This window comes from Rhinatrema bivittatum, chromosome 9, assembly GCF_901001135.1.
Source record: "Rhinatrema bivittatum chromosome 9, aRhiBiv1.1, whole genome shotgun sequence".
In the NCBI taxonomy this organism is placed as follows: Eukaryota; Metazoa; Chordata; class Amphibia; order Gymnophiona; family Rhinatrematidae; genus Rhinatrema; species Rhinatrema bivittatum.
Genome location: NC_042623.1, coordinates 36,856,275 through 36,880,025, shown reverse-complemented (window position 1 = coordinate 36,880,025; position 23,751 = coordinate 36,856,275). Strand labels below are relative to the sequence as shown.

The following is a 23,751-nucleotide window of genomic DNA, read 5'->3' as shown; positions in this document are numbered from 1 at the left end:
GTCAAGGCTCATTGTATGACAAAACTGTAGAAGTGGAAGCACTGTCATTCTGCTTCTCCAGTTGGAGGTCAGCAATGTCTTTGCTTTACAAATGTAATGGGAAGAAGAAAACAAGAAAACTACTGTAAGCCATTCATGTTTCCACTGTTTTTTTGTCAGCTCTGGGCTAAGCTCCTAGATCAGCTTCCCTGTGTGCTATTCTATGGTGGACATCAATGAAGGCAAAATGTTCTAAAGGATATTCTTATTTTCTGAGTGTAAAATAGAAGGTTGCAATCCAGACAGAAATATACTAGCAACTGAAGCTATTACAGGAAAAGTCTTAATTTCTCATTGAAGTGATAAGGGAATGGTCTATGTGGAATGAGTTACTGGTCACATTCCAGTTCCAAGGATATTTGTGTTCACAGAACTGAAAATGACACTATCAGAAATTGTATTAATTTACAATTTTTTTGACAGTCTCATCCAAGAGACCAAAACTAAATGGGCATGGAAAATGAATCACCCACTCATCCTAGGAAGCAGTAACTTTGGAATAGGTATGAGACAAACTAAAAGGGACATGTGAAGAAGCTGGTCCATGCTGTACCTATTATGTGGATAGCAAGAGTCACTTTATTGTAGTTAGATGGCTGCCTTTCACAAAGCAGAGTTGCTTACCTGTAACAGGTGTTCTCCCAGGACAGCAGGATGTAGTCCTCACTTGTGGGTGACGTCAGTGGACAGAGCCATATCACGGAAAACTTTTCTGTCAAGGTTTCTAGAACTTTTGACTGGCACACTGAGCATGCCCAGCATGGCATGATCCCTACAGCCACAGGGGTCTCCCTTCAGTCTCGTTTGTAGCAAAAGGTGTGAGCGAAAAAATAAAATAATAAAAATACAAATCCCACCCGCCACCCAACTCCGAAGGGTGGCGGGTGGGATTTGTGAGGACTACAACCTGCTGTCCTGGGAGAACACCTGTTACAGGTAAGCAACTCTGCTTTCTCCCAGGACAAGCAGGATGCTAGTCCTCACATATGGGTAATTAGCAAGCTACAGGCTGACTCATATTTGTTTGGGCCAACATCGTACAACTTGTGCAACAGGCATAACAACTGGTGTACTGTTGGTAAATATGAGGCAGCGTGAAAATTTGATACTTAAATGTATGCGCTTGTAAAAATTTAATGCTTAAATGTATGCTTGTGTAAATACCAGTTACTTGATCTTTCCCACTATTCCCTCCCTTCCAAGTTTGCGCCTCCTCGCCCCCCCCCCCCCGTACTATATTCATCAGTTCTATGTTCATTGTAAAACCTGTTGCTGCTTTTTGTTTCTTGTTAACCGATGTGATGTTCCCAATGACCATTGGTATATAAAAAATGTTAAATAAATAAAATAAATAAATAAAATCACAGCAGATTGGATGTGGAAGGAGTTGGGATTATACTGGAAATAAGTTCTTCAAGACGGATTGGCCAAATGCAGAGTCTTGGCGTCCTTCCTTGTCCAGGCAGTAATGTGCTGCAAATGTGTGAAGAGAGTTCCATGTTGCAGCTTTACAGATCTCAGCAATCGGTACGGAACAATAGTGTGCTACTGAGGTTGCCATGGCTCTCACTGAGTGTGCCTTCACTCGTCCCTGGAGAGGAAGGCTGCTTTGTCATAGCAGAATTCAATACAGTCTGCTAGCCAGTTGGAGATAGTTTTTTTGCCCACTGCAACTCCTGGTTTGTTTTTATCGAAAGAAATAAAGAGTTGGATGGATTTCCTATGGACTGCAGTGCAGTCTAGGTAAAATGCAAGTGCACGTTTACAGTCCAAAGTGTGTAAAACCCTCTCGCCTTGGTGAGAGGAAAAATGTGGGCAAGACCATAGACTGATTCAAGTGGAAGTCAGTAACCACCTTGGGAAAGAATTTAGGGTGAGTACGGAGGACTACTCGGTCATGTAGGAACCTTGTATAGGGTGAGTATGTGACAAGTGCTTGTTTAATGGAACACAGTCAATATGGATTTACCCAAGGGAAGTCTTGCCTAACAAATCTGCTTCATTTTTTTGAACGGGTTAATAAACATGTGGATAAAGGTGAACCAGTAGATGTAGTGTATTTGGATTTTCAGAAGGCGTTTGACAAAGTCCCTCATGAGAGGCTTCTAAGAAAACTAAAAAGTCATGGGATAGGAGGCGATGTCCTTTCGTGGATTACAAACTGGTTAAAAGACAGAAAACAGAGAATAGGATTAAATGCTTAATTTTCTCAGAGGCTTGAGTAATTGGACTGGTGCATTTCAATATATATATATATAAATGATCTGGAAAGGAATACGATGAGTGAGGTTATCAAATTTGCGGATGATACAAAATTATTCAGAGTAATTAAATCACAAGCAGATTGTGATACATTACAGGAGGACCTTGCAAGACTGGAAGATTGGGCATCCAAATGGCATATGAAATTTAATGTGGACAAGTGCAAGGTGTTGCATATAGGGAAAAATAACCCTTGCTGTAGTTACACGATGTTAGGTTCCATATTAGGAGCTACCACCCAGGAAAAAGATCTAGGCATCACAGTGGATAATATTTTAAAATTGTCGGCTCAGTGTGCTGCAGCAGTCAAAAAAGCAAACAGAATGTTAGGAATTATTAGGAAGGGAATGGTTAATAAAACGGAAAATGTCATAATGCCTCTATATCGCTCCATGGTGAGACCGCATCTGGAATACTGTGTACAATTCTGGTCGCCGCATCTCAAAAAATATATAGTTGCAATGGAGAAGGTACAGAGAAGGGCAACCAAAATGATAAAGGGGATGGAACAGCTCCCCTATGAGGAAAGGCTGAAGAGATTAGGGCTGTTCAGCTTGGAGAAGAGACAGCTGAGGGGGGATATGATAGAGGACTTTGAGATCATGAGAGGTCTTGAACAAGTAGATGTGAATCGGTTATTTACACTGTCGATTAATAGAAGGACTAGGGGGCATTCCATGAAGTAAGCAAGTAGCACATTTAAGACTAATCGGAGAAAATTCTTTTTCACTCAACACACAATAAAGCTCTGGAATTTGTTGCCAAAGGATGTGGTTAGTGCAGTTAGTGTAGCTGGGTTCCAAAAAGATTTGGATAAGTTCTTGGAGGAGAAGTCCATTAACGGCTATTAATCAAGTTTACTTAGGAAATAGTCACTGCTATTAATTACATCAGTAGCATGGGATCTTCTTAGTGTTTGGGTAATTGCCAGGTTCTTGTGGCCTGGTTTGGCCTCTGTTGGAAACAGGATGCTGGGCTTGATGGACCCTTGGTCTGACCCAGCATGGCAATTTTTCATGTTCTTATGTTCTTAACTCACTAACACTACGTGCAGATATAATGGCTACCAGGAAGAGGACTTTCCATCTAAGAAATTTAACATCGCAGGAGGGCAAAAGCTCAAACGGGTAGTGCATGAGTCTTGTAAGTACTACATTCAGGTCCCACTCAGTGACTGGTGGCCGTAGAGGGGGCTTGAGTTGTAGTAGGCTCCTCATAAACCTACTCACAAGGGGTTGGGCTGTTACGAGGGCATCCTCAACTCCCTTGTGGTACGCTGAGATGGCCACTTAGGTGTATTCTCATCGAAGAAGCCTGTAGACCAGAGTCTGAAAGGTGCCAGAGATAGTCTAATAGAGACGGAGTGGGGCAGGAAAAGGGGTCAATACCTTTTTGCGTGCACCATATGGTAAGATTTTCATGTTTAAGGCTTTCGTGAGGCTACAAGCACTTGAGAGACATTAATTAAAAGATTGAGCGGTTGCAGGATCAAGCTTTCAACATCCAGGCTCTGAGCGATGGGGTCTGAAGGTTGGGATGGCGTAACATGCCTTGGTTCTCAGTTATGAGAGTGGGTGCTGTGCCCAGGCGAATGGGTTGTCTGATCGAGAGGTCGAGAAGCATGGGAAACCATACTTGTTGAGGCCAATATGGGGCTATGAGTATCATTGACCCTTTGTCCTGTTGTAGCTATACGCGTATAGGAGGCCTGTGTTCCAAGGGCGAGCAAATGTGTCCATGGCTAACTTGTTTGGTTGTCTGTGCAGGGAGCAGAATCTGTCCACTTTGTGATTCAGCTTGGATGCAAAGAGGTCTATTGTTGGTTGACCCCAGCGTTGGAAGATTCTGGGCATTAGCACAGGATCCAGAGACCACTCATGGGGATGGAACTGTCGGCTGAGGCGATCTGCTGCTACGTTCTGTATGCCTACCAGATAAGTGGCCCGGAGATACATGGAGTGTGCATGGGGCCAGGCCCAGATCTGCGCAGCTTCTTGGCAGAGGAGATAAGAGCCTGTGCTTCCCTGGTTGTTCAAGTACCATATTGCAACTGTGTTATTGTTATGAGCCTGACCAGCGGAGGACAGCGGGCTGGCCCTCCACCTACCCTGGGTCGTCTGGTGGCTGCTGCAGCGTTCCTGAGGCCTGGTCAGGCCGGCAAGTTTCTTCGTGGCGTTCCCTCTGTGAGGGAGATGCCACCGACGTCTGGGCTGGCCCCGCCCCTTAAGCGCGAATGCTCGTGGGGACCCGACTCTTAAAGGGGACAGTGTGGGAATACTCACTACTCAGCACCTCCCAGGAGTGACGTCGGATGCTTCAGGGTAATTAAACCCTGCACCAACTCCACTCCTGGCCTTGCAACAAGGTTCACTCTGGTTCAGAGTCGCTAGTTGCTGTTCCTGACCCCGGCTTCCATCCACTGGCTTCTGACTTCGGCTCCCGTCCACTGGTATCTGACTTCAACTCCCGTCCACTGGCTTCTGACTTCGGCTTTTCGTACACAGACTTCTGACTCCAGCTTTCGTCTACTGGTTCCTGTCTTCGGTGTTTATCCAGGAAGTCTCGCCTAAGTCCAAATGGCTCGGGTCCTCACGAACTCCTCTCGGGGGGACCGTGGGCTTCCAGTGGTGAAGTTCCAGTTGGCCTCCTGGCTCCAGCTCTACTTCTCCATCCTCGGGAAACCTACTCACAGGAGACCGCTTGTAAGTCCAAGCGGCCCGGGTCCTCAAGGGCTCCTCCTGGGGGGACCTCGGGTCTCCAGTGGTGAAGATCCTCCTAGTCTCCTGTCTGTGCCGCCTCCCGGCTTCGACATCCACTGTGTATCTCCACAGTGCACCATCATCTGTCCAAGTCGGCTCAAGGGTCCACGAATTCAACAGTTTGCAAGGCCATGGACCCAGCGGACGTGGCAGGTCTAAAGGTCATCCCCGGAACTGCGTCTGCAGCAACAGCAAGTCTGTCTTGATGCTCTGATAGTGACCATAGAGAGACCGGCCAATTGGATTGATGGAACACCTGCACTAGTACCGCCTGCGCCAGTTGCCGCGGCCGATCCCGGACCGGCAATGCCCACACAGCTCCCGCCACCTTCACGGTACTCGGTGGAAGCGAAGTACTGCTGTGGATTCCTCAATCAGTGTTACATCCGATTCAATCTGCTGTCCTCCCAGTTCTGGATCAGATTAAAACCAATTATATTATCTCTTTGCTAGACGGGAAACCCCTGGACTGGGCCTCTTCGCTATGGGAGCGCAAGGACCCCCATCTTGGAAATCTGGATCAGTTTGTCTCAGCCTTCCGACATATCTTCAACGAGCCTTCTCGTAGACCCACGGCTGCCACTGAGCTATTCCAGCTAAGCCAAGACAATCGCTCTCTTGCCGAGTATGCGGTGGAATTCCGTACCCTGGCAGCCGAGCTGGACTGGAGGGACGACAGCCTCCATGGCATATTCTTGGAAGGTATCTCTTCAAGACTCCAAAGACGAGCTAGCAGCAAGGGACCTTCCGGATGACCTGAATAGCCTGATTGATCTGGCTGGGCAGGTTGACTGCCGAATCCAATGCCACTTTCGTGAAGGGAAGTCCGGTCGTAAACCTGGTAACTCGGGGGTCTACATTTCCCCGACCGTTACCCTCCGCCACTCCTGGAGAACAAGGCGTTGAGCCTATGCAATTGGGTCGAGGTCCGATCTCGCAGGAAGAGAGAAGACGGCCCCGCACTCAGGGCCTGTGCCTATATTGCGGCGGCAAGGGTCACTTCCTAGCTCGATGTGGTGAGCGGCTGGGAAACACCAGAACCTAGGGATCATTGGGGAGCTGACCCTAGGTAATACAAGTTCTGCCTCCTCATGCACTGTACCAGTTACTCTCGTCTACCCCGGGGGTACGTTTGATATGCTGGCTTTGGTCGACTCCAGAGCAGGAGGGAATTTCATCCTCGAAGACCTTGTCTGGCAGTTGCAGATTGGGGTCCAACCCCAAATTCCTCCTATCTGGGTATCTTCTATTCATGGTATTCTCCTCCCGGGGAGTATTTCTACCTGCACCAAGCCATTGATTCTTCGCACTGGCCTTCTACATGTAGAAGAAATCTCTTTCCTTATACTGGAGAGGTCCATTCACCCTATCATCTTGGGCTTGCCCTGGCTGCAGAAACATTCCCCAGTTATACACTGGGATACACTTCAGATTGCATCTTGGGGCCGATCGTGTTTTGACTCCTGCTTGACAGATATTCCTTGTCCCAGTGTGCCTCTCTTGACCACGCCCATGGCACTCCTGCCACAGTATCAAGATTTTGAAGATGTCTTCTCTACGGAGAAAGCTGAACTCCTCCCGGAACACTGGCCCTTTGACTGTGTCATAAACCTGATCCCTGGCACAACGCCTCCCAGGGGGCGGGTTTATGCCTTATCGCTCCCGGAAACTCGGGCCATGTCTTCGTACATTCAGGTGAATTTGGAGAGAGGCTTCATTCGGCCCTCTAATTCCCCTGCCGGGGCCGGGTTCTTCTTTGTGGCCAAGAAGGATGGGTCACTCTGACCCTGCATCGATTACTGCGGCCTCAACGCCATCACACGGCGGGACAGGTACCCTTTGCCTCTGATTCCTGAGTTGCTAGACCGGCTGCAAGGAGCTAACGTCTTTACTACGCTGGACCTCCGGGGTGCGTACAATTTGGTACGGATGCGACCCGGCAACGAATGGAAGACCGCATTCAATACTAGAGATGGGTACTACGAATATTTGGTCATGCCATTTGGCTTATGCAACGCCCATGCAGTCTTTCAAAACCTTATGAATGAGGTCTTGAGGGATATGTTGCATACCTCTGTTATTGTATACCTCGATGATGTGTTGGTGTATTCTAAAGATTTGTCCATGTACCGCGTACAAGTACAGCAAGTACTACAGAAACTTCAGGGCAACTGTCTCTTTGCCAAGCTAGAGAAGTGCCAGTTCGAGCAGGAATCCTTGCCTTTCCTCGTATACATAGTCTCATCCATGGGCTTCCACATGGACCTTGATAAAGTGGCGGCCATTCGGGATTGGCCACAGCCGGTAGGGGTCAAGACCCTACAGCACTTCCTGGGCTTCGCTAATTTCTATCACCAGTTCATACCCCATTACTCCCGGATGGTGGCACCACTTACGGCCCTTACGAGGAAGGGTGCCGATGCGAAGAACTGTTCCCCAACGGCAATAAGTGCCTTCCAGAGGCTGAAGGAAGCCTTTCTTCTTGATTCTGTCTCTACCATTCAGATCCGCAGTATCACTTTATCGTGGAGGTAATCGCATCTGATCTTGCGGTAGGGGCTGTCCTGAGCCACTTATCTGCAGGACCCCTACCACGTTCCTATTATTCTCGAATATTCTCTCCGGTGGAGAGAAATTACAGTATTGGTGACAAGGAGCTCCTGGCCATCAAGCTCGTGCTGGAGGAGTGGCATCAGTGGCTGGAGGGGACCCAATACCCCGTGATCATCTATACGGACCACAAGAACCGAGAATCCTTGTGCCGAGCCCAATGCCTCAATTCTCGACAAGTTCGATGGTCGCTTTTCTTTAGCTGCTTCAATTTCCTCCTCCGGTACAGACCAGCCTCCAAGAATATTAGAGCCGACGCCCTCTCCCGCATGACAGAAATGGAGGATAACCCTAATCCACCTTGATATATCCTCGATCCAGCCAAAGTCCTTCTCACAGCTTCAGAGGTGGTTCCCATGGGTAAGACAGTCGTGCCGGCTCGCCTCCGCAAGAGGGTGTTGTCATGGGCTCATGACTCGTTGACCGCAGGTCATTCGGGGGTCGCTCGGACCTTGGATCTGCTGACCGAATATTACTGGTGGCCTCAGGTCAGGAGAGATGTTCGTCTCTACGTTAGCTCCTGCCTGACCTGCGCTCGACAAAAGACGCTGACTGGTCACCCGTGGGGCCTCCTTCAACCATTACCTATCCCCACCGAACCATGGACCCATTTGTTGACCGACTTCATCGTGGACGTACCACCTTCAGAAGAGAAAACAGTGATATGGATCATGATCGATAGGTTTTCGAAGATGGCCCACTTCGTCCCCCTCACTAAATTACCAACGGCATCCGAGCTCGCTAGTCTTTTCACTCAGCACATCTTTCGCCTACATGGACTGCCTCTCCATATCACCTCCGACCGGGGCTTGGAGTTCACAGCTAAATATTGGAGAGCACTCTGCAAGAAAATTGCCTTGGGGATAAAAGGCGGTCGTGAAGTCCAATTGGACTTCACGACCGCCTTTTATCCCCAAGGCAATGGCCAAGCGGAGTGCACAAACCAAACCTTGAAAACTTTCCTCCGAGCCTTTGTGGGAGACCTACAAGACGACTGGGTGGCTTTACTCCCCTGGGCAGAGTTCTCCTACAATCACCATAGGCATTCAGCCACGGCAGGTCTCCCTTCCAGGTAGTCTATGGGAGATGTCTCCAACATCCTTTGCCTTTGCCATTGGCGGTGCCATCTCCAGCCGTGCAACTCATAGCCCAACAGTTACACAGTCTCTGGGGCTCTACTTGGGAGAAACCACAGTGCACAGCAGTCACGGGAAAGAGGTATGCGGACCATCTGAGATGTCCAGCTCCAACGTTCCTTCCTGGGGACAAGGTATGGTTAAGTACCAAACACCTTGGCCTGCGGGTTCCTTCTATGTGCTTGGCTCCGAGGTACATTGGTCCGATCCCAGTCACAGAACGAGTGGGTGCTGTCTCCTATTGGCTCCGCCTTCCCGCTACACTCAGGGTTCATAACGTTTTTCATGTCTCATTGCTCAAGCTGTTGATCTTGTCTGTCTTCCACAACAAGATCCCTGAACCTGCCACTCCCGCGGCTCAGGAGGACACTGTTTACCAAGTAAAAGAAGTATTAGATGTGCGATTCCACCTCAGACAATGGGAATATCTCCTCTTTTGGGAAGGCTATGGCCCGGAGGAGAACTCTTGGGAGCCTGCCTCCAACATTTTGGATAAAGCCCTTCTTTAACAGTTTCATCTACACCACTCTGCTAAGCCCAAGCCCCCAGGAAGGGGGCATAGAAGGGGGGGTACTGTTACGGGCCCGACCCACGGAGGTCCGTGGGCCAGTCCTCCACTTACCCTGGGTCGTCTAGTGACTGCCGCAGTGTTCCTGAGGCCTGGTCAGGCTGGCGAGTTTCTTTGCAGCGTTCCCTCTGCGAGGGAGATGCCGCCGTCTGGGCTGGCCCCACCCCCTAGGCGCGCGTGCAGGGACCCAACTCTTAAAGGGGCCAGCGCGGGAATACTCAGCACCTCCCAGGAGTGACGTCAGATGCTTCAGGGTAATTAAACCCTGCACCAACTCCACTCCTGGCCTTGCAACAAGGTTCACTCTGGTTCAGAGTCGCTAGTTGCTGTTCCTGACCCTGGCTTCCGTCCACTGGCTTCTGACTTCAGCTCCTGTCCACTGGCTTCTGATTTCGACTCCCATCCACTGGCCTCGACCCCGGTTCCCGTCCACTGGCTTCTGACTTTGGCTTTTCGTCCACAGACCTCTGACTCCAGCTTTCGTCTACTGGTTCCTGTCTTCGGTGTTCATCCAGGAAGTCCAAGCGGCTCGGGTCCTCATGAGCTCCTCTCTGGGGGACCGCAAGCTTCCAGTGGTGAAGTTCCAGTTGGCCTCCTGGCTCCAGCTCTACTTCTCCATCCTCGGGAAACCTACTCACAGGAGACCGCTCATAAGTCCAAGCAGCCCAGGTCCTCAAGGGTTCCTCCTGGGGGGACCTCGGGTCTCCAGTGGTGAAGATCCTCCTAGTCTCCTGTCTGTGCTACCTCCCAGCTTCGACATTTACTGTGTATCTCCAAGGTGCACCATCATCTGTACAAGTCGGCTCAAGGGTCCACGAATTCAACAGTTATCTGTTTGTATGAGAACAGTCTTGTGCGAAAGGCAGTCCTTGAATGCATATAGAGCATAACATACAGCTCGATGCTCTAGGAAGTTGATCTGAAAAGTTGCTTCGAGCCGTGTCCAAGTAACTTGAGTTTGAAGATTGTTCACATGACCTCCCCAATCCAAGTTGGATGCATCTGTGGTTAAAGTTACTTGTGGAACTGGTTGCTGGCAGGGTAGACCTGTTAGCAAGTTGACTTTGTTTGTCCACCAGAGAAGTCATAAACATAACTGGTGGGTTACTTGAATCTGGGATGAAAGCAGTTGACTGGCTTGGAGCCACTGAGATTTCAAAGTCCATTGAGTTATTCTCATGGCCAGCCTGGCTATAGGAGTGACGTGGACCATGGAAGCCATGTGGCCCAGCAACATTAGGAATTGATGGGCTGAGGCTGTTACTTTTGTGCGCAGAGATGAAGCTAGGTTGGAGAGTGTGACTGTGCGGTCATTGGGCAGGAAGGCCTTTGCGACTGTGGTGTCCAAATCTATTCCGATGAAAGTAAGGAGGTGAGATGGAGTCAGGTGGGAGTTTTGGTAGTTGATGAGAAACCCCAAAGAGTGTAGCAGATTGATAGTGAGCTTGAGAGCGTTGAGAACTCCTTGTTTGGATTGGCTCTTGATGAGCTAGTCGTCCAGGTAATGAAAGAAGTGTACGCTTTTCTTGCGTAGATGTGCTGCAGCCACTGCTAGGCACTTTGTAAACACATGGGGTGCCAAGGCAAGTCCGAAAGGCAGGACTGGGTACTGAAAGTGTTGATGTCCCACTAGGAAACGCAGGTACTTGCGGTGATGTGGGAATATTGGAATGTGAGCGTAACCGTCATGAAGATCCAGAGAAGAGAGCCAATTTCCTTTTTGCAGAAGAGGAAGAATGGTGCCCAAGGACAACTTCCTGAATTTTTCTTTTCGTAGAAATTTGTTGAGATTGCAGAGGTCTAAGATGGGGCGGAGGCTGCCTGATTTCTTTGGAATGAGAAAATAGCGGGAGTAGAACCCTCTGCCCTGCTGTGCCAAGGGAACAGGTTCCACAGCCCTGGCGCCCAGAAGGGTGGACAGTTCTGACTCTAGAAGACTTGTGTGATCTTTTTGCATCCACAAAGGATTGGGAGGTGAGTCCGGGGGTACCATGAGGAAGTTTAGATGGTATTCCTGGATTATGATGGATATAACCCATTGGTCTGTGGTAATGTTGAGCCAGTTGGTTATGAAGTGGTGAATTCGACCTCCTACTGGCAAATCTGGGTCTGGATTTGTGGAGCCGCTGCTGTTCTCTGGATAGGTCTCAAAATCCAGAGGCTTGGCCTGATTGCAGTGGTGGCTGAGGTCTGGATGTTTTGGGCTGTCAAGGATATGCTCTCTGAGACGGCCTGGTTGGCCTCACACGAGATGTAGGTGGGTAGTATCTGCCTGGGCAATACATTGGTTTTCTAGAGTCCCTTTTGATGGGTCTTCTTGCAGAGGAAGGGGCCTCGGTAGTAACTGTGGATAATTGCCGCAGGGTCTCATTATGGTCTTTTAGTTGAGCCACTGTGTCTTGTATATTGTCTCCGAATAGGTTTTCACCAGTACATGGCAAATCAGCAAGTTTGTCTTGGACTTCAGGTCTCAAGTCAGATGCTTTCAGCCAGGCCCACCTCCTGGCGCTGATTCCTGTTCCCGACAAGCGAGAGGCTGTTTCAAATGAGTCATAAGCAGCACAAACCTCATGTTTCCCAGCCTCAAGGCCTTTCTGTAGTATGGCGTTGAGACTATCTTGCTGTTGCTGGGGAAGAGAGTCGGCTATTCCCTGAACCTACTTCCAGAGATTCCTTTGAAACTGTGTCATGTAAAGTTGGTATGCAGCTATTCGTGACACTAGCATAGAGCCCTGAAATACCTTGGACCCAAAATATCAAGGAACTTTTGGTCTTTACCAGGAGGTGTTGAAGAATGAGGTCACAGTCTTCTGGCCTTTTTCTGTGTGGACTCAACTACCATCGACTGATGGGGTAATTGTGGCTTTTGGAATCCACGAATATGTTGGACCAGATAAGTTGCATCTGGCCTCTTATTCACTGGCTGGACAGCACAAGGATGCTCCCAGAGACGATGTTGGAGATACACTAGCACTTCGTGGACAGGGATAGCCATAACTTCTTTTGGAGCATCAACAAATTGGAGAACTTCCAATGTTTTAGGACGTGTGTCCTCCTCTGTAATCAGGTCAAAGGGGATTGTCTCTGACATCTCCCTTACAAAATTAGCAAAGGAGAGATCTTCTGGGAGAGATTTTCTCCTTTCTTCCGGAGGAGATGGTTCTGATAAGATGTCCTCCATGGATGTGTCGATGTCAACATCTTCTCATGTGTCAGAAAAGGTCTGTAGTCGAGATCCTGAGGGAGGGAAGAAGGTTGGTACTATAGGACATGTGGGCACTCATGGATCCTTCGATGGCCTCAATGGAAGATGCGGTGGCACAGATGTCGGTTTCGGCGACACCGAAGGCATCGAGGGGAAACGTGGGCCTCTCGGTCCCAAGAGCCCTGATGGACCAGGCATCTGTTCCAGCATCGGTGGAATTGGTGTTGAAAGGGGACTGGAGTCTTCTGAGGACCCTGGAATGGGAATCGGGGCTTTCAGAGACTTTGCGGGTTGCTTTAGCATCGGTGGTCTGGGTTGTGTCGGAAGGGCACCGATGAGTGTTTCCAGTCTGGTTAGCAACGGTGCAAATATCAATAGCTTCGGTGTCGGTATGGGGGCCGGCAACGATGGCTGTAGGTCTCGGAGAGTATTGAGCACTGCCTGGCGGATAAAACTATCCAGTTCCTCCCTGAAAGCTGGAGTAGATATTGCAGCTACAGGGGGAAGCAGGCTAGGCGCTACTGGCACCTCCACAGGAACAGTGGGGGCTCAGTACCCAGCACCAATATCGGTGGGGATCATCTTTGCGTCTTGGGTGGAGATGGGGCCAATGGCTCCTCTACCCTTGTCCTCTTCGCAATCGGCTCGATAGCCATCGAGGCCGATGCGGTGTTGGTGCTGGCACCAGACGTAGACTCGCATTGGTGCCGGTGCATCCCTCGGTGCTCGGTCCAGTCTTTCTCCGGCACCGAGGAAGAAGATACGGATGCCTTAGAAGGAGTTAGTGATGGATGGTCACCGCTGCCCTGGTGCTCCCGGCGAGGTTTGATGACTAATTTCTTCGATGCTCCTGCTAGTGATGATTGGGTGGACGTCGATGGAGTCAACTTGATTTTAAACAGGGTCTCCATCTTGTCGAGGCAAGTCCGCCTACCTTCGGAGTCATCTGGGCCCAACTTGGGCAGTGAGAAACGTCGTGTGATGAGCCGAGCAAAGCACACAGACATAATGTGGGTCGGTAATCGACATGGTACAGGGGCACTCCGGACATTTTCTGAAACCTGTTGTCATGATGGCAGATGTTGAGGCCCAAAAATGGTCGATGGCCTGCGGTCACCGAAAAAAGGGAGGGGCAGGAACCGATCGGGGACAGTGAATGTTTATTCACCAAGCAATGAAAAACAATATCATGATGGGAGACCCCTATGAGGGAACTTTTTACTAAAGTAATCTTCAAGTTTCTTCCATGAGGAAAATTTTGTGAGAGAGTTCTCACAGAGCTCCTAACTGCGAGGCAAACTGCAGCGCGGAAAAACAGAGACTGAAGGGAGACCCCTGTGGCTACAAGTATTATGGCATGCTGGGCATGCTCAGTGTGCCAGTCAAAAGTTCTAGAAACTTTTACAGAAAAGTTTTCCGTGATAGGGCTCCGTCCAGTGACGTTGCCCACATGTGATGACTACCATCCTGCTTGCCCTGGGAGAAGAACTGAAATCATTAGATACCTTAAAAAGAAATGCATTGAAATATGGTAAATATTAGGGGGGGGAGAAAGAAAAAATGATGGACTTGGTATTTTCCTTCATGCCAACTAAAGTAGAAGAGTTAATTTCGTGGGGATCTCATTTGATTGGGACAGCAAAGGGGTTAAGAAGTGAAGCACTGTAAAGATGGGTGAAAAATGGTATGCTACTTGAGTGTAAAACCAAAGGTAAAATTTATGGTTTTCCTGGTCATAACCATATACAAGTGCTGGATCAGGCGAGAGAGTTGCCAGGTAATAAGAAAAAAGCACTCATGTTTTCCAGGTGTACAGATCAGCTGCAGATAATTCCTTTAGGGGATTTAGTTATTAAACTGCACTAATACATTAACACACATTCATGGTAACATACTCCTGCGTTATAAATAAAAACTACTTGTCTGGGCAGGGCAGAATATAAATTTGTTTAAATAAGATGCTGTGAACAACAGTTGTGTTGCATGCAAATTTATGCAAAGCAGCTTGTTAATATTAAAATGGATTTATGCAAATTATATTAGCACATATGATCTTCTTAACCTATGGTTAATACAGAAATTTAACTATATATCAAGAGATGCAGTCAAGTTTTTCTAAAGGTATCAGCAGGCTAAGGCACTTGCTGATATCCCAGTTCTGACCTCCCCCATCCCCACCAAGTAGCATCAAACGGCTGTCTGTGGCCCAATGACATCCTCCCCAGTGACTAAAGGGCCTGCTGTGGCCTGATGATTCTCCCCTCTTACCATACCTTAGTCCTCCTGCTAGTCCCCACCCACACCCCAAAAGCAGAAAAAGGACTGCCTGCTCTAGATTCCCCTACCCATTCCCCCAATTGATGTCAGGGGCCAGCCACCATATAACCCCAGTCCTCCCTAACTCTGCCTACCCATATGATTTTGTAGAAATGGTCTTTGGGGCAGGAACAATCCTCACTTGCCCCTGTCCCACTCTGATGCTCAAATTGGTGCCGGCTGACCTGAATCTCTCTCTTGCCCCTCATTTGTGTGGCAAAAGAGAGTTTCAGGTCAGAAGGAACCATTTAGAGCACTGGAACCAGTAGGGGTCACTCATGCCCCGAAGACCTTTTCTACATCAGGTGGTGTAGACAGGAGTGGAAGGGAGTTCTGCTGGGGATGGAGGTTTATGAGGATGGGACCTCAGTGTAGCTGGCCCCTGATTTCAAGTTGGGGGATTGGAGGATGTCGAGATAGGTAGCACCTAATGTCAACTGGGGAGAGGGGTGTTTTTGAGACAGAGAACCCTTTATGTGCTGTTTATCACCAGGAGGTGGGGGGTCATCAGATCATAGCCCTTTATATGCATTCGGGGTGGGGGGGGGGGGGAGGGTTGTTGGCCTTATATTACAGTGGTAGGAATGCAGATGCCTTACACATGTAATGTTGTAGTAAACCTGTTTTTATGTGGTATTTATTAAAGGCTTAATGCCTTTTAGTGAACAGTGCATTAAAAATGCTGCAGTGATGTGTGTTAAAAATGAACATTTTTAGCAAACAGCCTCCTTAATTTACTTTCTGAGAAGAGGTATAGATATATAAAACTAATAAGTAGCAGTGTAAAATGATCATGATCATAAATATAGTGGGGTCAATATTTAAAGCTGGCTGTTTAAGTAACTTATCCAGATATAACTTATTTGGATAAGTTACACGGTATATTCAGTGGCACAGCTAAGCTGCTGAATATATGCGTATATATTTGCACTTAGCTGTATAAGTTATGTGGCTAAGACTGAATATCGGTAGCCGTATAACTTGTATGACTAACTCACTCCGCTCCGATCTGCCCACTACACGACCACAAGTTAGGCGGCTAACATTTTAGTCGTATAAGTGACTTATACATGGTTAAGCGAAGGCCGCTGAATGAAGATGCATATTCAGTGGTTGCTACTTAGCTGCATAAGTTACATTTATCTGGGTAAACAGCACTGAATGCTCTTGGAATATTGCTGTCATAAAAAGGTGAGTTTTAAAAACCTGCCATGCGCCAAAATTAGGGGATGCCAAAATTAGGCTTATGTGCAGCTACCGGATTTAAAAAAGCGCCCATATATGCACATAAAATGCCTCGGCTTGCACATCTCATACATTTCCAAACAGGAGTGGGGCAGGGTTGTGGCATGGGTGGGGCATGGGCCTCTTGGGGGCCTGGCAATGACATGCACATGTAGATATTTGCGCGCTCTGGCGTGCGCCGAAGTCCCCTGCCAAGTCACTTTACTTCTGCTATGGATTACATGTAAGCCATAAAATAAAAGGATTAGGCCATTTCTGAGGGGTTTAAAGTGCCTGGGGTAACTGGGGGGAGTGCATGCAGTCAAAGCAGGGGGGTTGGAGGACCTATCTGCTAACTGGGCAAACTGGTGGATGAACTAGTAAACTGGGAATGGCGTGGGCATGCACTCCTTTTAAAATCCCCCGACTTATAGTAGAAGCGGGATTTGCGCGCCCAGACATGTTCACAGCCAGGCTATTTTATAACATGCGTGCATGTACACGCACAAGTTATAAAACAGCCGCATCCCTGGGTGCAGGCTGACGCATACACAGAAATGTGCGCTTGCACGCCAGTTTGAAAGTTACCATCAAAGTATATGGATTGCTGGAGATGATCTTGAAGAATTTACAGATTTGGTTGTTTAATGTATATTGGGGCTTGAGATGCCCATGCACTGTGGCTCAATGTTTGGGAGACAAGACTAATAATAACATTATCTTGTAAATAACAGACGCTCAGGTACATCAAAGGGAATTTATATTGGCAGTGCTCTCCTTGAAGTGTTTTCCTGTCTCAATTCAGAAAAACAAGCCCAAGCCCTCAGCTCAAGAATTAAAGACAAGCCAGAGGAGGCATGGCTGAAAGGCTCTAAGAAAGTAAGAGAATAGCAAGAAAGAATAAATGCTAAAATTGAGGGTGATAAAAAAAAGTACACAATGAAGCGACTGTCAGATATTGCCTCAGAAGCACTAATGAGAAAGAGGAAAGAGAATATACTATAATGAAAACATGAAGGCTACATGGAAGAAAAAGATGAACTGGATAAAAGACGACAGCGATGCTGGCAGTGGCCCATGCAGGCAAGATACTTCCAAGCTTCCGGCTGGGGTTCGGGGGTCTAGGGGGAGGTAGGGTGGAACAGAAACTGGGGAGGGGCTGCTGGTTTTCAAGAAAATATTGGGAAAGGAGAGTGGTGGCCTCAGGGCACCAGCACCCACTGCTTTTTAAAAAATGTGGCGAGTTGTGGGGATTGAGTGCTGCGCCCGCACTTATTTTAAAGTGTTTTCTGGGGTGGGGGTGGGGGTTTGCGGCCACTTAACTGCCTATATTTTGAATACAGCCCATTAAGTAGCAAGCTATGTGGCTATACGTGGCCGGATATTTTTCAATTCTAACTGGTCATATTCAAACATAACCAGTTAGATTTGAATGTTATCTGGCTAAAGGTAGCCGAATAATTCTAGGAAAGCATATTTAGCAGCAACAGCAGTATACGTTTAGCTCCTGCTTTTTCACTGATAGCTGAAGATGAATTACATCCAGATACAGTAGGTATTTCCCAGACGGACATTTATCCTGCTGAAAATATGGGACAAGTTTTTTGGCTAACTTTAACTGGATGACTTGTCTGCTTGCTGGTTTTGTCAATATTGCCTTTTAGTTGTCTTTATATATCTTTATCCCCTGTGACCAGTGGTCCGCTGAATGAAGAAATATTCTTCAATCCAAATAAAACATTATTTTAAAAAGTCAGTAATTACAAAGAGGTAATTAGACAGTTCCTACCCAACTCAGCTTAACGTGCTACAGTTCTATATACCGTAGAGCCTGGTTGCTTATTAACCACTGTATTTTTAAATAATTACTTCCTTAGTCAAACAGATCCTTTCTCACCTGAACATTCAAGCATTCCTACTGTGCCTTAATTGTTGTTTGTGTTCCTTTTTGGTGGGTGGAGGAGGAAAGGTGGCAGAGGGAGAATCCCAGCAGCTTCTACCTGCTCCTTTATGGCATCCATTAGGCCACTGTGCCATAAGCAATCATTCACAACCACTCAGGTTTTGTTTTGTTTTCATTTTATATCCCTCTTCAGACTTACTCAGTCATTGCAGCCACAGTCCTTGGCTTGGAGTCATGCACCAAAGCTCCCCCTGGAACCTTGCAATCACGAGCATTATGTCTGTCCATTGAGTTTCATCGTTGTGTGATGCCTGGTACTGCTTTCCTCCTAGGGGTTATGAATGCCACCTTCTCAGTATTCCCAGCCCCGGTCTATCTGGGAAACGGGGAATTCCATCTAGGTGGGTTTTATTTTTTGTTTTACAGAAAGTGTTTAAATACCTTGCATATGATTCCTTTGCAAGAAACCAAAAATGGGCCAGATAATCATAATCTTGGATTGTGATATATAAACCTCACCCATGATCAGAGTATTTACCATTAGACAGGGTTTATTAGATCGCAATCCAAGAGCTAAATAAAAGGACCTGTAAATTCTATTAGTACGTGGGGGAAAGGTGTCTGACAATTCTGTATTGTGAATGAATATTGAGTAGATTCCTTTCTTTATGTTTGCCTTTTATTTCCAGTATGTAGAAGTTCTTTCTTAGTTCCCTTTTGTGGATTTCTTATACATATGTGTAGTAAAATTGTGAACTTTTATTTTCCTTTGCTATAAATATAAGCATGTGAATGCATTTTCCTTTATTTTGATCTTTCAAATATTGTATTTAGAATTATAAATATTACATAAAACAAAAAGATCTGTAAAAAACTGGAAAAATAATTTGCAACAGGGGCTTTTATTTTTCCCTCAGTTTTTCCAAATCATTGCAATTCAATCCTGGATGGTGATCCAATAAAGCTTTTCTGATGGAAAGCACTCAGATAAGGGTTTCCAATCATGATCCAAGAGTTCAATTTTCTGGTCCATCTCTGCAAGAGATAATTCTAGTAGAATAACTACGTATATTCTCTCAATTAACAGTGTTAAATGAAAATAAATAAATGGATTGAAGCAATCCAGGGCTTCTATTTTATTTAGAGTTTCATCTACTTTAGAGAGGTAGGGCTTCTGTAGCCTTTAGCTGCCTTTTCCAATTCTCCTGCTTGTAAGATAATGGCAGTAAAAAAGATATTAGTGTAAAACTATCTCTATAGCTCAGAGATGAAAAATGAGGATTAATCAAGAGACAGAAATAAATGACAGCAAACTGCATAGTGGAAAAAGAGATTAAGAAAGACTATTCTATGGGACAGAAGGAATATTAATTGGTTTGCTTCCCAAAGCCAAAACTTTAATGACCTCTGTTTCAGCATATTCCTGTTCTGCCCTGGTATAGAATCTTGATGTCTCTGAAATGCTGCACAAAATGGATCTTCTGATTTGCACCTCATTTACACTTTTTGCCCATTATAAGCCTCCCCTTCTTATCAGAATTCTGTTTGCTATTGACCTGCATCAATTTCTCCCCCTCCCCCTGGCCAGTAGAAGTCTTACCGTGCTGCAACCACAGGTGACTTCTTCCCAGGATCTAATGTTCCTATGGGCTCTTCACCCAATGATCTTGTATCTTTATTCAGAAGCTGTAGCCGGGAACTGAGTTCACTGATCACAGTTGGCTTGTCATCATCAGCCCCATGAGATGGTCTACTCTCCACGGGGTCCCCCCATAGCTTGGACCTTCTCTGAAAGAGGTAGCGTGGGCGACCAACACTGGCAGAGGCCAGGGTGGCTGCGTGTTGCTGGGAGATGAGCTCGCTGTCCGAAGACTGCTTCAAAAGTGGGTCCCTGAAAGTAACTGGCCCCTTGCTGAGCTGGGACTTGAGTTTTGGCTTTGGAGGCACTGGTGGCTTCTCGAGTATAAAAGTTTGTCCATCTGCAAATGAAGTGTACGTATCAGTGGGCTCTCCACTTTCTGAGGACAATGTGGACATGCTAGAGACTGTAGATATGGTGCTTGTAGTCTCCAGGTGATGGTCACTTGAACTTCTGGTGTCCACTTCCTCCACTCCTGAGTCTGCAGCAGACTCTTGGGCTACGGGGGCATCAGAGGGCTTCCCTGAGGATGTTCCACCAGTGGTAGAAGGTGCTACTGCTGCCGCTGGTATGGATGGCATGGTGGGATGAGCCAATTGGCTGATTGGTGTGCCAGGCTTGGTGACCAGTACTCCATTTGCAAACTCATCTGGTGGAGGTACCAGCCCAATCTTGGCTAGTTCCTCCCTAGTCTCCTCATCACTTGAAGACAGTTGAGCTGGTGGTAGAGTAACTGTATAGGGCTCCACTTCCTCTTCTGAGCTCCCCTGCCCAAGGGTCTTTTCAGAAACTTGGCTGACTGGAGGCTTACCTATAGGACTTGGCTGGGTCTCAGCTTTGGGCAGCTGTGCTAGTTCTACAGATTTCTCTGGAGCTACAGATTTATCCATGTTCATCTCAAGTCCTACTTCTTCACCATTACTTGTTGCATGCACCATGATGAGCCCTGCTGTTTTCTGCTGGGATGTGTCCACTATACTGATTATCATAGTTTTCTTGTCTTCAACTTTTTTCTCTTCCCTTTCAGATTTTTCAACTTGAATCTCAGTCTCTTTCCTCAATGTTGTAGGGGTTCCCCAGTGGCTTTTTGTAGGGGGCATAGTTTCTGGAGCTGGACCGTAGCTTCCTTTAGCTCCAGGTGAAAAAACAGGTGAAATTAAGCCCTCCAATTCACCTCTCCCTGGTTCTTTGGTTTGGATGTCCACAAACAGAGGTGTAGCTCTGTCTGAATCAGGGCTCTTAACTGGCGTAGGTGATCTTGATGGAACTTGACTAGACAGAGCTCGCTCTCTTGCGGCCAGCGCAAGTGCCAGTGGTGAGTTGGGATCCAGGGGCTTTCCTGTAAGAGGATGAATAAAGGTTGACGATGAGCTGCAGATCAATGGCTTTAAAGCTGAGACAGGAGAGGGCAGTAGCACATCTCGGCTTCCTAATAATCGTTCATCAATAGACCTTGACTGCTGTAGAGATGGCAAGTCAGGACTTGGGGGGCTTCCTTCAATGGCCCCTACTGACAGGAAGACAGTGGATTTCCGTTTCTCATCAAGACGACGCTCTCTGTCCTTCATAACTCCAGCAATGGCAGTAGCAAAGGGGCTGCTTGTTGGCTCAGCTTGAGCTATACCAATCTGCTGCTCAAACTCCATGACACTCTGGCGTGGGCTCCTTCGAGTCGGAGAGGGATCTCTGCTAAAGCCTGCTGCAATGGACAAGGCTGACCTTTCCTGAGCATCCTCTACCTGCAGTTGCTTCACCAGAGGACTCTTTTTCCTGTGGGGCTTGGTGGGGGCAAACAAGCTCACATTAAACTGACTCATGTTAGCATAGGGATTATCAATCATTCGCCCTTTTCTTTTCATCTTCTCTGGAGGGGTAGCAGAAGGTCCTGGACGGGGAATGTCGGTAGGTTCCACAGGTAAATGAGAGGAGTCCTGGAGGATAATCATAGAACGGGCTCGTTTTTGTCTGTCTGGATGAGGAATGGAAGTCCTTGAAGAATCATAAATTTCAGCGGTGGTAACGACTTCTGGGAATCCATGGAGTTTGGCCTCCAAACTTGGCTTAAAGCTAGATCTTACAGTATCATAAACTCTTCCTGGGGGTGGGGGTGGAGAAAAGGATGGGGGAGGGCCTGTGTCAAAATAATAAGGAGAAGGAGGTGGAGGAGGAGCTGTCTGGGGAGGAGGTGGAATTCCATGCCCTTCTCTAACTGTATCCTGCATTGATGTGCTCCGGGGAAATTTACCATCCAGCAGAGAGGCTGTAAGTTTCTCATCTTCACCTGTAAAAGCATAACAATGTTATAATTTCAGTGCAACTGAAAATCCATCCATCATTCAAGCATAAAACTTCAGACCATTTCATGCAGCTTCAATGCTTGTCCAATGCAATATGTATACTATAACAAATTCATTGAACTTTACAACAAATGCACTGATACTGCATTGACAAATAATTCTGTAAAAAAATCACAATCAAAAAAGAGAGCCTACTGCAATGAGCTGGATAGCAGTTATCCTGTCAGTAGGGCACTTCAAGGTATTATTACATAAAATAGTTAATATTAGGTCAATTTTTAAAAGCCATCTACCTGAGTAAATACCAATTTAAACAAGGGGAGTAGTGCAACAGCAGAAAAGCCAAGTAAATAAATAAATAAATAACAACAAACAATATAAATAAAAATGAAGAGGCCAATATTCAATAGGCCATTTAATGGATGAGTTACCCAGCTAATAAACATCCCACTGATTATACTAGCTAAGAAGCAGGTCTAAAGTTATCCGGCTACTTGGCTGGATATATGTGATATTCGGCTAAGTTAGCTGATAACTCAAAACCTTCCCAGAATGCCTCTTTTTTATTGGGTTAAATTATAGCTAGATAACTACCTGGCTATAATTTAACCAGATAAGTGGCCTAATGTGCCTATTTTCCCATTTAAATGGATAACTTTGAGTTATCCATCTAAATGGTTTTTGAATATGGACTTGAAAATTATATACAATAATAATGATAAAAATATAAGCAAAGTAAAAATGATAATTACAATGAATGATAAAAACTGATAAAAAGAGGAAATGTATTTTTTAAAAACTTTTTAATTAATCAAACTCATACAACTATATTAAAAACAGGGCCCACAATCATACTAAAAAACAGTGCCCGTCATGGCCATGTTTTGGCTAATAGACTGCATCAGGGGCTGGGCATTAAATCTTGTAATTGTGAAAAGAAGAGCAACAGGAAATAATTGATAGAGAGCTCAGTGGTACCATGCTTGTCCTCACAATCCAATAACTCGGGTAATAGTCACCTTTTAGCTCCCAAGATGATGTGATTATACCATTGAACAGGATAGTTCACTGCTGCGTCCACATAATAAGGTGCATATACCCTTCTGTACCGTATTATAAATTCTCTCCAAACAGTAGTGAGAAACACCTCCTTAAAGATTTGTGAAAAACATCAAAGTAACTTGCCAAAGGAGGACAAACACAAACTTTGCTGTTGCACTGCTCCCCTTGTTTTGGTATTTTTTTTTTTTGCACTGGTTTGCCTCTCTGTTTTCTGATAAATACCAATTTATCCAGGTAAAGAGCTGTCTGAAAATTGCTCACCCTTGTGCATGCATATTTTTAGCCATGTTAATGGAAAGCATTCCTGTGTTCTGGGTGAGATTAGAACATAGTGAGCATATATTACATTTTCAAATGTATTTGTGTTATTTCCCCAGCCAGATTTAGACTATATACAAAACAAGTGCAAAGTCCACAGGCCAGATGTGAGCAATTTTAAAATGAAAAATATCTGTGGCCTTTGTACAGATTTACAAAGGGAAAGTTTGCGGAGGTAAATAAATTGCACATGTTATTAGAGGTGGGCTGGTCCAGACTTCAAGACCTATGATATGTACTAAGTGGTTTCAGAATCCAGTGATTTGAGTTTTTCAATCCTTCCTCTCTAGCAAGCAAAAGTAACAAAACCCAACCAGCTGGACTTAAGATAGAAATGTGGTTGTTAAAAAAATGGGACATTCCCTACCCCCCCATCTACCTTGTGAAACAATTAATAACTGATGACAGACTGA

General features: G+C 46.4%; 1 protein-coding gene across 4 annotated transcripts in view; it reads right to left on the bottom strand.

The window, feature by feature from the left end:
- SHANK3 (SH3 and multiple ankyrin repeat domains 3) overlaps window positions 1-23,751 on the bottom strand; it is a 1,690,229-nt gene that overhangs the window by 110,247 nt on the left and 1,556,231 nt on the right. For 2 of the 4 annotated variants that reach the window (XM_029615060.1, XM_029615062.1), the window contains 2 exons: window positions 19,623-21,942; window positions 18,912-19,057 (listed from right to left, as the gene is read on the bottom strand). In XM_029615060.1, coding sequence (XP_029470920.1) covers window positions 19,039-19,057; window positions 19,623-21,942 — 2,339 coding nt within the window. In that variant the 3' untranslated portion in view covers window positions 18,912-19,038. Of the gene's footprint in view, window positions 1-5,816; window positions 5,826-18,911; window positions 19,058-19,622; window positions 21,943-23,751 lie in introns of those variants that run through there. The other 2 variants (XM_029615063.1, XM_029615061.1) reach the window with 2 other exon arrangements.